Source organism: Engystomops pustulosus, chromosome 4 (assembly GCF_040894005.1).
Source record: "Engystomops pustulosus chromosome 4, aEngPut4.maternal, whole genome shotgun sequence".
Taxonomy (NCBI): Eukaryota; Metazoa; Chordata; class Amphibia; order Anura; family Leptodactylidae; genus Engystomops; species Engystomops pustulosus.
Window position 1 is genome coordinate 1,188,727 of NC_092414.1, and position 13,693 is coordinate 1,202,419.

Sequence of the window (13,693 nt, forward strand, 5' to 3'; positions counted from 1 at the left end):
GTTTCGGATCCGGAACGGATCCTTCTTCAGTTGTATTACCAGGTACACTTCTCTGTTCTGTCTCTCCCCCTCCCCCTGCTCTTCTGTCCTGATACACAATGACACTTCTCTGTACTGTCTCTCCCCCTCTCCCTGCTCTTTTATCTTGCTACATGGGGAAAGTTCTGTGTACTGTTTCTGATATTTTCCCTGCTCTTCTATCCTGCTACACAGGACACTTCTCTGTACTGTCTCTGCCATTTTCCCTGCTATTCTATCCTGCTACACAGGACACTTCTCTGTACTGTCCCTCCTCCTCTCCCTGTTCTTCTCTCCTGCTACACATGACACTTCTCTGTACTGTCTCTCCCCCTCTCCCTGATCTTTTACCCTGCTACACGGGACACTTCTCTGTACTGTCTCTCCCCATCTCCCTGATCTTTTACCCTGCTACACGGGAACACTCCACTGTGCTGTCTCTCCACCTTTCCCTGCCCTTTTATCCTTCTACAATGGGAAACTTTAATGTACTGACTCCCCTACTCACTGCTCTTTTATCCTACTACAAGGGAACCCTTCTCTTTACTGTCTCACCCATTCCCCTGCTCTTGTATCCTGTTACATGGTTACACACCCCCCGCCTGCTCTACTATCCTGCTACACAGGACACTTTTCTCTACTGACTCTTCCACATTCCATGCTTTTTCATCCTGCTGCATGGGGACATTTCTCTACACTTTTTCTCACCCTTTCCTTGCGCTTCAATCCTGCGGCACGTGTTAACATCTCTAACATCTCTATACAGTCTCTCCTCCACTCTGTACAGTCTTCTCCTTTTCTTGCCACTTTTCTATCCTGTTACATCAGGACACTTCTCTGTACTGTCTCTCCACCTCTCCCTGCTGCTTTTTCTCCTCTCTTCCTGCACTTCAATCCTGCTACACAGGACACTTATCTGTACTGTCTCCCTCTCAACCTACTCTTATATCCTATCACATGGGGACACTTCTCTGTATTGTCTGATCCCCCTCTCTCTGCTTTTCTATCCTGATACACGGGACACTTCTCTGTACGGTATCCCCCCTTTCCATGCTCTTCTATCCTGCTACATTGGACACTTTTCTGTAATGTCTCTACCGCTGACTGCTATTCTCTCCTGCAACACTGGTGCACTTCTCTGTACTTTCTCTCCCTTTCTCGCTGCTCTTCTATCCAGTTACATAAGAACAATTCTCTGTAATTTCTCTCCCACTTGCACTGCTGGCACTTTTCTCTCCCCTTTTCAACTTTTTCTATCCTGCTACACGGGGACACAGTACTGTCTATTCTGCTCACCCTGCTCTTGTATTCTGCTACACAGGAAAATTTTCTGTAATGTCTCTACCACTGAGTAATCTTCTATTCAGCAACACCGAGACTCTTTTATGTACTATGTCTCCCCTCTATCTGCTTTTCTGTCGAACTACATGGGGAAACTTCTCTGTACTGTCTCTTAACTTTTCCCTGCACTTCAGTCCTGCTACACGGAAAACTTCCCAAAATATCCACTCCCTGCTCTTCTATCCTTATACATGTGGACACTTCTCTGTACTGTCTCTCCCCTCACCCTGGTCTACTCTCCTGCTACACTGGGACACTTCTCTGTACTGTCTCTGGCTGCTCTTCTATTCTGAAACACAGGGACAGTTCTCTGTACTATCCACCCCTATCCATGCTCTTCTATACTGCAACACTTTACTGTACTGTCTCCCCAACTCTCCATTCTCTTCTATCCTGTTGCACAGGGACACTTCTCTGCATTTTCTCTTCCCATCTCCCCCTGATTCAATCCTGCTAGGGCGCTTTTCTGAACTTTCTCTCACCCTCTCCCTGTGCATTAATGCTGCTGTACATCTCTGTACAGTCTCTCCCCCTCTCCGTGTTTTATTATCCTGCTGCATAGGGCACTTCTCTGTACTTTCTCTACCCTTGCGCTTCAATGCACTGTTTCTTCCCCTCTTCCTTTTTTTCTATACTGTCTCTGTACTGTCTCTCCCCTTTCCCTGCTTTTCAATCCTGCTACTCAGAGACACTTCTTTGTAATTTGTCTTCCACTTGCCCCCCGCGCATCAATCCTGCTACACAGGACACTTCTCTGTACTGTCTCTCCCCCTCTCCCTGCTCTACTATCCTGCTACACTGGACACTTCTCTGTACTGTCTCTCCCTGCTCTTCTATCCTGCTATATAGGACACTTCTCTGTACTGTCGCTAGCCCTCTCCCTGCTCTTCTATCCTGCTATATAGGGCACTTCACTGTACTGTATCTCCTCCTCTCCCTGCTCTTCTATCCTGCTACACAGGACACTTCACTGTACTGTATCTCCACCTCTCCCTGCTCTTCTATCCTGCTACACAGAGACACTTCTCTGTACTGTCTCTTCCCCTTTCCCTTATCTTCTATCCTGCTATATGGGGACACTTCTCTGTACTGTCTCTAGCCCTCTCCCTGCTCTTCTATCCTGCTACACAGGACACTTCTCTGTACTGTCTCCCCCTTTCCCTTCTCTTCTATCCAGCTACACAGGACACTTCTCTGTACTGTCTGTGCCCCTCTCCCTGCTCTTCTATCCTGCTACACAGGACACTTCTCTGTACTGTCTCTCCCCCTCTCCCTGCTCTTCTATCCTGCTACACAGGACACTTCTCTGTACTGTCTCTCCCCCTCCCCCTGCTCTTCTATCCTGCTACACAGGACACTTCTCTGTACTGTCTCTTCCCTTCTCCCTTATCTTCTATCCTGCTACACAGGACACTTCTCTGTACTGTCTCTTCCCTTCTCCCTTATCTTCTATCCTGCTACACAGGACACTTCTCTGTACTGTCTCTTCCCCTTTCCCTTATCTTCTATCCTGCTACATGCTACATCCTGCTACATGCTACATCCTGCTATTCTGTTCAGCTATATGGGACACTTCTCTGTACTATCTCTCTCCATCTCCCTGCTCTTTTTTCATGCTAAACGGGGAAACTTCAATATAGGGTCTATCCCTCTCTCCTTGTGCTTTAATTCTGCTACACAGGATATTTCTCTTTACTGACTCTTCCCCTTTCCTTGCTTTTGTACGCATCTACATGGGGGGCGATTCTCTGTACTTTCTCTCAACCTCTTCCCTGTTCAATCCTTCTACATGGGTAAACTTCTCTGTACTGTCTCTCCCCTCTCCCTGGTCTTCTATCCTGCTACACAGGACACTGCTCTGTACTGTCTCTCCCCCTCCCCTGCTCTACTATCCTGCTACACAGGACACTTCTCTGTACTGTCTCTCCATGCTCTTCTATCCTGCTACACAGGACACTTCTCTGTACTGTCTCTGCCCCTCTCCCTGCTCTTCTATCCTGCTATATAGGACACTTCACTGTACTGCCACTAGCCCTCTCCCTGCTCTTCTATCCTGCTACACAGGACACTTCACTGTACTGTATCTCCACCTCTCCCTGGTCTTCTATCCTGCTACACAGAGACACTTCTCTGTACTGTCTCTTCCCCTTTCCCTTATCTTCTGTCCTGCTATATGGGGACACTTCTCTGTACTGTCTCTAGCCCTCTCCATGCTCTTCTATCCTGCTACACAGGACACTTCTCTGTACTGTCTCTCCCCCTCTCCCTGCTCTTCTATCCTGCTACACAGGACACTTCTCTGTACTGTCTCTCCCCCTCTCCCTGCTCTTCTATCCTGCTACACAGGACACTTCTCTGTACTGTCTCTCCCCCTCCCCCTGCTCTTCTATCCTGCTACACAGGACACTTCTCTGTACTGTCTCTCCCCCTCTCCCTGCTCTTCTATCCTGCTACACAGGACACTTCTCTGTACTGTCTCTCCCCCTCCCCCTGCTCTTCTATCCTGCTACACAGGACACTTCTCTGTACTGTCTCTTCCCTTCTCCCTTATCTTCTATCCTGCTACACAGGACACTTCTCTGTACTGTCTCTCCCCCTTTCCCTGCTCTTCTTTCCTGCTACACAGGACACTTCTCTGTACTGTCTCCCCCTTTCCCTTCTCTTCTATCCTGCTACACAGGACACTTCTCTGTACTGTCTCTCCCCCTCTCCCTGCTCTTCTATCCTGCTACACAGGACACTTCTCTGTACTGTCTCTCCCCCTTTCCCTGCTCTTCTACCCTGCTACACAGGACACTTCTCTGTACTGTCTCTTCCCCTTTCCCTTATCTTCTATCCTGCTACATGCTACATCCTGCTACATGCTACATCCTGCTATTCTGTTCAGCTATATGGGACACTCCTCTGTACTATCTCTCTCCATCTCCCTGCTCTTTTTTTCATGCTAAACGGGGAAACTTCAATGTACTGTCTATCCCTCTCTCCTTGTGCTTTAATTCTGCTACACAGGATATTTCTCTTTACTGACTCTTCCCCTTTCCTTGCTTTTGTACGCATCTACATGGGGGGCGATTCTCTGTACTTTCTCTCAACCTCTTCCCTGTTCAATCCTTCTACATGGGTAAACTTCTCTGTACTGTCTCTCCCCTCTCCCTGGTCTTCTATCCTGCTACACAGGACACTGCTCTGTACTGTCTCTCCCCCTCCCCTGCTCTACTATCCTGCTACACAGGACACTTCTCTGTACTGTCTCTCCCTGCTCTTCTATCCTGCTATATAGGACACTTCACTGTACTGTCGCTAGCCCTCTCCCTGCTCTTCTATCCTGCTACACAGGACACTTCACTGTACTGTATCTCCACCTCTCCCTGCTCTTCTATCCTGCTACACAGAGACACTACTCTGTACTGTCTTTTCCCCTTTCCCTTATCTTCTGTCCTGCTATATGGGGACACTTCTCAGTACTGTCTCTAGCCCTCTCCCTGCTCTTCTATCCTGCTACACAGGACACTTCTCTGTACTGTCTCTCCCGCTCTCCCTGCTCTTCTATCCTGCTACACAGGACACTTCTCTGTACTGTCTCTCCCCCTCTCCCTGCTCTTCTATCCTGCTACACAGGACACTTCTCTGTACTGTCTCTCCCCCTTTCCCTGCTCTTCTATCCTGCTACACAGGACACTTCTCTGTACTGTCTCCCCCTTTCCCTTCTCTTCTATCCTGCTACACAGGACACTTCTCTGTACTGTCTCTCCCCCTTTCCCTGCTCTTCTATCCTGCTACACAGGACACTTCTCTGTACTGTCTCCCCCTTTCCCTTCTCTTCTATCCTGCTACACAGGACACTTCTCTGTACTGTCTCTCCCCTTCTCCCTGCTCTTCTATCCTGCTACACAGGACACTTCTCTGTACTGTCTCTTCCCCTTTCCCTTATCTTCTATCCTGCTACATGCTACATCCTGCTACATGCTACATCCTGCTATTCTGTTCAGCTATATGGGACACTCCTCTGTACTATCTCTCTCTATCTCCCTGCTCTTTTTTTCATGCTAAACGGGGAAACTTCAATGTACTGTCTATCCCTCTGTCCTTGTGCTTTAATTCTGCTACACAGGATATTTCTCTTTACTGACTCTTCCCCTTTCCTTGCTTTTGTACGCATCTACATGGGGGGCGATTCTCTGTACTTTCTCTCAACCTCTTCCCTGTTCAATCCTTCTACATGGGTAAACTTCTCTGTACTGTCTTTTACCCTCTCCCTGCTTTTTTTGCCTGCTAAATGGTACACTTCTTTGTACATTCTCTCCCTTCTCCCTGCGCTTTATTTGTTATGTGGAGACACTTCTTTGTACTGTCTCTCCTTCTTTCCCTGCTTTTCTATACTCCGGCATATTGACACTTCTCTGTACTGTCTCTATACCTCTTCCTGCTCTTTCATCCTTCTACATGAACACACCTCTCATTATTCTTTCGCCCATTTCTCTGCTCTTCTATCTGGTTAGATGATGGGGACTCTTCTCTGTACTGTCTTTCCTTCTCCCTGCTTTTCTATCCTGCAAAACTGGCTCACTTCTCTGTACTTTCTTTCCCTTTTTCACTGTTCTTATATCCAGCTACAAAAGGACACTTCTCTGTACTTTCTCTCCCCCTAGTCCTGCTAAACCGGACACTTTTCTGTACAGTCTCTCCCCATTCCTTGTTCTTCTATACTGCTACAAGGGGAAACTTCTCAGTACTGTCTTTTCCACTCACCCTGCTCTTGTATTCTGCTACACAGAAAAATTTTCTGTAATGTCTCTCCCTTTCTCTACGCTTTTCTATCCAGCTACATGGGAAAACTTCTCTGTACTGTCTCTCTCCCTTTACCTTTGCTTAAATCCTGCTACACGGGTCAGCCACGAGAACTGTCGCTCCCCCACTCCCTGCTCTTCTATCATTCTACATGTGGACACTTCACTGTACTGTTTCTCCACCTCTCTCTGCTCTTCCATCCTGTTACAGAGACACTTCTCTGTAATTTTTTTCCCCTCTTCCCGTACTTCAACCCTGCTACATGGGACACTTCTGTGTACTGTCTTCACCCCTCTTTTATCCTTTTATAAAAGGACAATTCTATGTCTCTCCGCCTCTTTCTGCTTTTTTATTCTGCTGCACAGAAAACATACTTTCTCTTCCATTGTCCCTGCGCTTCAGTCTTCCTGCTCTTTTATCCTTCTACATGGGGATACTTCTCCCTTGCTCCACGCTCTTCTATTTGGCTACATGGGGACACTTATCTATACTGTCACTCTCCCTATCCACACTCTTCTATCCTGCTACACGGGGAGACTTCTCAGTACTGTGAGTCTACCTAACCACATTCTTCCCTCCTGCTACACAGGACACTTCTCTGTACTGTCTCTCTCCCTCTCCCTGTTCTTCTATCCTGATACACGGGAAACTTCTCTGTACTGTCTCCCCCCCTCTCCCTGCTCTTCTATCCTGCTACACGGGACACTTCTCTGTACTGTCTCTCTCCCTCTCCCTGTTCTTCTATCCTGCTACACAGGGACACTTCTCTGTACTGTCTCTCTCTCTCCTTACTCTTCTATCCTGCTACACAGGACAATTCTCTGTACTGTCTCTCCCCTCTCCCTGTTCTTCTATCCTGCTACACAGGGACACTTCTCTGTCCTGTCTCTCCCCCTCTCTCTGCTCTTCTACACAGCTACATGGGGACACTTCTCTGTACTGTCTCTCCCCTCTCCCTGCTCTTCTATCCTGCTACACAGGACACTTCTCTGTACTGTCTTTCACCTTCCCCCTGATCTTCTATCCTGATACACAGGATACTACTCTGTACTGTCTCCCCCTCTCCCCCTGCTCTTCTATCCTGATACACGGGGACACTTCTCTGTACTGTCTCTCCCCCTCTCTCTGCTCTTCTATACAGCTACATGGGGACACTTCTCTGTACTGTCTCTCCCTCTCCCCGCTCTTCTATCCTGATACACGGGGACACTTCTCTGTACTGTCTCTCCCCCTCTCTCTGCTCTTCTATACAGCTACACAGGACACTTCTCTGTACTGTCTCTCCCTCTCCCTGCTCTTCTACACAGCTACATGGGGACACTTCTCTGTACTGTCTCTCCCCTCTCCCTGCTCTTCTATCCTGCTACACAGGACACTTCTCTGTACTGTCTTTCACCTTCCCCCTGATCTTCTATCCTGATACACAGGATACTACTCTGTACTGTCTCCCCCTCTCCCCCTGCTCTTCTATCCTGATACACGGGGACACTTCTCTGTACTGCCTCTCCCCCTCTCTCTGCTCTTCTATACAGCTACATGGGGACACTTCTCTGTACTGTCTCTCCCCCTCTTCCTGATTTTTATCCTACTACATGGAACACAACTCTATTTTCTCTCCCCTCTCCCTGCACTTAAATCAAGCTATAAGTTCACACTTCTCTTCATTGTCTCTCACCCTCTCCGTATACTGCAACATAGGAACACTTCTCTGTACTGTCTCTATTCCTGTTTCTGTGCTTTTATCCTTCTACATGGGGACACTTCTCATTTTTGTTTCTTGTAATAATCAGTGAGTTGTGTAATAATCAGGGTCTTGTACATTATAATCAGTGTTGTCTCTGGGTTATTACAGGTTTATCAGAGCTGCTCCTGCATTGAGTCCATGGGTGTCCCCTCAGTAAATTCCTCCGTGGTCCTCGGCTTGTGTCCTCGCGGTGGCGAATGTGACACAATGTTTATTATATATGTTATCATGCAAGCGCTGATTACATTATCATATTCCAGTGGAGCAACTCCGGCCTATGTCATTCTGCTCTGGTGAGTCCCTGCAGATCTCCGATCTTTTCTTTGTAACTTATGCAGCATATGCAGTACTATCTGTATATAAAGGGAGATACTAGGAGGCAGTACTATCTGTATATAAAGGGAGATACTAGGAGGCAGTACTATCTGTATATAAAGGGAGATACTAGGAGGCAGTACTATCTGTATATAAAGGGAGATACTAGGAGGCAGTACTATCTGTATATACAGGGAGATACTAGGGAGCAGCACTATCTGTATATAAAAGGAGATACTAGGAGGCAGTACTATCTGTATATACAGAGATACTAGGGATCAGTACTATCTGTATATACAGGGAGATACTAGGAGGCAGTACTATCTGTATATACAGGGAAATACTAGAGAGAAGTACTATCTGTATATACAGGGAGATACTAGGAGGCAGTACTATCTGTATGTACAGGGATATACTAGACAGCAGTACTATCTGTATATACAGGGAGATACTAGGAGGCAGTACTATCTGTATATACAGGGAGATACTAGGAGGCAATACTATCTGTATATAAAAGGAGATACTAGGAGGCAGTACTATCTGTATATACAGAGATACTAGGGATCAGTACTATCTGTATATACAGGGAGATACTAGGAGGCAGTACTATCTGTATATACAGGGAAATACTAGAGAGAAGTACTATCTGTATATACAGGGAGATACTAGGGGGCAGTACTATCTGTATGTACAGGGATATACTAGACAGCAGTACTATCTGTATATACAGGGAGATACTAGGAGGCAGTACTATCTGTATATACAGGGAGATACTAGGAGGCAGTACTATCTGTATATAAAGGGAGATACTAGGAGGCAGTACTATCTGTATATACAGAGAGATACTAGGGATCAGTACTATCTGTATATACAGGGAGATACTAGGAGGCAGTACTATCTGTATATACAGGGAAATACTAGAGAGAAGTACTATCTGTATATACAGGGAGATACTAGGAGGCAGTACTATTTGTATATACAGGAAGATACTAGGGAGCAGTACTATCTGTGTATAAAGTAAGATACTAGGGAGCAGTACTTTCTGTATATACAGGAAGATACTAGAGAGCAGTACTATCTGTATATATAGGGAGATACTAGGAGGCAGTACTATCTGTATGTACAGGGATATACTAGACAGCAGTACTATCTGTATATACAGGGAGATACTAGGAGGCAGTACTATCTGTATATACAGCGAGATACTAGGAGGCAGTACTATCTGTATATAAAGGGAGATACTAGGGAGCAGTACTATCTGTATATACCGAGAGATACTAGGAGGCAGTACTATCTGTATATACAGGGAGATACTAGAGAGCAGTACTATCTGTATATACAGGGAGATACTAGGAAGCAGTACTATCTGTATATAAAGGGAGATACTAGGGAGCAGTACTATCTGTATATACAGAGAGATACTAGGAGGCAGTACTATCTGTATATACAGGGAGATACTAGAGAGCAGTACTATCTGTATATACAGGGAGATACTAGGAGGCAGTACTATCTGTATATACAGGAAGATACTAGGGATCAGTACTATCTATGTATAAAGTGAGATACTAGGGAGCAGTACTATCTGTGTATAAAGTGAGATACTAGGGAGCAGTACTATCTGTATATACAGGGAGATACTAGGGAGCAGTACTATCTGTATAGATAGGGAGATACTAGGAGGCAGTACTATCTCTATATAGAGGGAGATACTAGGGAGCAGTACTATCTGTATAGATAGGGAGATACTAGGAGGCAGTACTATCTCTATATAGAGGGAGATACTAGGGAGCAGTACTATCTGTATATACAGGGAGATACTAGGGAGCAGTACTATCTGTATATACAGGGAGATACTAGGGAGCAGTACTATCTGTATATACAGGGAGATACTAGGGAGCAGTACTATCTGTATATACAGGGAGATACTAGGGAGCAGTACTATCTGTATATAAAGGGAGATACTAGGGAGCAGCACTATCTGTTTATACTCCCCTCCACTAGTCACATATCAGCCCCACAGCCCCCTCCACTAGTCATATATCAGCCCCACAGCCCCCTCCACTAGTCATATATCAGCCCCACAGCCCCCTCCACTAGTCACATATCAGCCCCACAGCCCCCTCCACTAGTCATATATCAGCCCCACAGCCCCCTCCACTAGTCATATATCAGCCCCACAGCCCCCTCCACTAGTCATATATCAGCCCCACAGCCCCCTCCACTAGTCACATATCAGCCCCACAGCCCCCTCCACTAGTCATATATCAGGGTAAGTGGGTCCCCGGTGCCATGTCTGGCACACAGGATGACATTGGGTGTTAAGAGACACTATTTTAATTGTCAGGTTCTGCTTTGTAGCAAGTGACTGCGCCCCTAATGCTGCCCCCTCTCTTACTGAAGATGGGGCTCCCTGAGGCAAATAGCTAAACTTGCCTTATGGCCGGTGCACTCCTGATTGCCAGTGCTCCCTTATATCTCTGCAGGTGCCTCCCTTCAGAGCTGAAATCCCTGGGGGTTGGGGTCTACATGTTACTCATCAGGACATTAGGTGAGTAGAGATCTTGGTGGTAACGCGTGTCGCCTTGCAGGAAGCCCTAGTGGCATCTAATCAATGGCGGATCTTCATATAGGCGCTATGGACGGGCGCCTGGGGCCTTTGACTTGTGAGGAGCCCAAACCTGGGCCCTTTATGAAGATCCACCGTAAAAACACCCCTCTATCCTTACCTTTGGCCTCACGTGGCGGTGTCATAGTCACGTGATATCATTGTGTATGCGCTGTGAGGGAAGGAAGAGAAGAAGACGGAGCCACAGGGCCTGGAAGGAGAGGCTGAGGGTAAGTACAGAGGTTTTTTTCCCAGAGGGCTCTGCTGTGGACATTTTATTAATAGAGCTCACCTGCTGTGGTCATCCTGTAAAGGGGGCATCTGCTGTGGACATCCTGTAAAGGGGGGCATCAGTTGTAGACATGGGGAATTATGGGGAAAAGAAAGGAGGAGTTAGAAGTAGTGAGAGAGTTCTGAGGGAGTCAGCGAAGGTGTCAGTGCGGAGGAGCTGGAGAAGAGCGGCAGAAGAGCCGGGGAACAGAGTCGGCACAGCCAGCAGAGTGCAGTGCGGTGAGGCTTTTCCATTCCTGTTTGACTAGGTCCTGTGCCAGCTCCTGCCTGCTTGCCAGCCGTGAGTTCCAGCTCATCGTACCAAGCCGCACTCCTGCTGTCACCCCAGGCTCGGACTGCGTTCTGCTACCCCTGTTTCCCTGGCTTCCACCACGGGCCTTGTCGCACCCGTGGTATGACCTGGTGGTACCCTGCCGCAGCAAGACCATCCCGCTTTGTGGTGGGCTCTGGTGAAGACCAGGTGCCTGGTGTTGGCCAGTACCATCTACATCTCCCGTGGTGGTCCAGAGGGTCCACTGGTCCAAAGACTCCCCCTTTCGGACTCTTCCCACAGAGACTCTAGTTCTATTGTCTGTGTACCGTTACAGCAAGATCCAGCTATGGACTCCACCAGGATCAGGAACACCGCCAAGGATTCTCATCATTTGCTGGCAGTTTTTTCTGAAGCGGTCGCCCCGCAGTCCTGCCTGCTCACTTTCCAGGAGGAACAACTAGGCAGAGTTGCTGCCATGCTTGAACGTCTGCTTGAACCCCAGCAACTTCAAGGTCGGGCTACCACAGCCACCTCGCTTGGCTCTGGCTTTCCAGAAGCCGTTCCAGTCTCCGGCTTCCCAAGAGCCTCTTCAGTCTCCGGTTTCCCAAGAGATGCTTTTGTCTGCGGCTTTTCCAGAAGCCCTTCCAGTCTCCGACTTTCCAGAAGCCGCTCCAGTCTCCAGCTTTCCAAGATCCACTCCAGTCTGTGGCTTTTCCAGAAGCCGTTCCAGTCTTCAACTTTCCAGAAGCCACTCCAGTCTGTGGCTTCCCAGACCTGCTCCAGTCTCCGGCTTTCCAAGAGCCGCTCCAGTCAAGGGACATTCTAGATGTTTTCAGCAAAACCTCTGCCTGTATGGTGTCAATTCCAGGTCTAGGAGACACCAACACCTTGGGGTCCTGGGTGGGACTTCTCTCAGTATGTATGCGGTGTCTCCACATCTGTCGGTCCCTGTTCTCCTCCTTAGGTGTCCTGTCACTATGAAGAATTTGAGGAGACGGAAGAAGAGGCAGAAGAAGAGGGGTCCTGAAGGAAGGTAGTACTGTCATGGCCATAACTGCGATCTGCGGTATGGATCGCAGGCACACCCATGCCCCTCGGTGTGTGCCCAGTAACCCCCAGCCCGGACTTACCTCTCCAACGCTCCTGTTTCCTCTAGTTCTGTGTTCTGTGTACCGTTACAATAAGATTAAGGATATAGAGTTTATAGAGGATATAGAGGATATATATAATTATATATAATATATAAGTCCTAACATGCAGGCACATGTTGGTTTGGATGCTGGGGGGCCCTAGTCTTGTGAACAGCCTGTGGCCCATGGGACACTTAATCCGCCACTGCATCTAATCCGGTGTCCTCTTCTTCTCCTACAGCCGGAATCCCATCTCCAATTTACTTTGGGGCTCTCATCGATAGAACCTGCCTGATGTGGGGGACAAAACCCTGTGGAGGGCGGGGGGCTTGTCGCATGTATGACACCCACTCCTTCAGGTAATGAGGTCCTATAAAGGTCATCAAAATAAGATTTAGCCGGGTCTGTGACACAATGGATCATGTCCCTCCTTCCTCTCCTGCAGGAACACCTTCCAGGGCCTCACCGATGGGCTCTGGGCCCCGTCCTTCATCTTCTTCCTCTGCTTTATATCTATGGTGAAGAAGAAGCATCCAGTGAAGAAAGGGAACGAGACCAAGAGACCGGATCCCCCCGAAGATGGTGGGAAAGGGCCAAATGATGCCCCCGAAATAGAGAAACAAACTTTTATTTAATGACCCCCAACCCAAGGTCATGAGAGGTCCTGGAAGGAGGATCATGATGAATTTAATAGCTTGGCTCTGGTCACATGACTGGTCACACAATGTACAGATCTAATAAAATATATATCCACGGCTGCCTCACGTCTCTATCAGTCCTGCCTGACAATGGTGGGAGTAATAGTAGAAGATATTGGACGCAACAACCGGCTGCCGAAACAACCTCATGGGTTTGTTGTGTTATCAGCCACAAATAACTTCCCAACCAAACCCCTTCTCCTACAAACATATCACAAAAAGTAGGACCCTGGGAGAGACCCCTGTGCTCCTCCCTCCTCTGATATCTGTCCTACAGCCAACTGCCCGATCCTCATTCCTATTCTTCATATATAACATAACTTGTGGTGGTTGGAAGGACCATCCAAGTCCCTGGATCTTGGCCAACTGGGTGGTCACTGGGTGCTCATCATCCTGCTGTCCTGTCATTGCTTCTGATTTTACAGCCACCAAGTCCTTGCTTCCTCGTAGATTTCCCATTCCCCTCTGTACCTTAAGAAGAGGCACCACCAAGCGCCTGCCTCACCAATG

The 13,693-nt window shown here is 47.8% G+C and overlaps 1 protein-coding gene across 3 annotated transcripts in view; it reads left to right on the plus strand.

Annotated features, from left to right (window-relative positions):
- Nucleotides 1–13,245, plus strand: part of LOC140125889 (solute carrier organic anion transporter family member 1C1-like) — a 36,317-nt gene extending 23,072 nt beyond the window's left edge. For all 3 annotated transcript variants that reach the window (XM_072144774.1, XM_072144775.1, XM_072144776.1), the window contains 4 exons: nucleotides 8,000–8,184; nucleotides 10,690–10,754; nucleotides 12,727–12,844; nucleotides 12,931–13,245. In XM_072144774.1, the coding sequence (XP_072000875.1) occupies nucleotides 8,000–8,184; nucleotides 10,690–10,754; nucleotides 12,727–12,844; nucleotides 12,931–13,120 (558 nt within the window). In that variant the 3' untranslated portion in view covers nucleotides 13,121–13,245. The remainder of the gene's footprint in view (nucleotides 1–7,999; nucleotides 8,185–10,689; nucleotides 10,755–12,726; nucleotides 12,845–12,930) is intronic.
- Nucleotides 13,246–13,693: the final 448 nt, after the last annotated feature.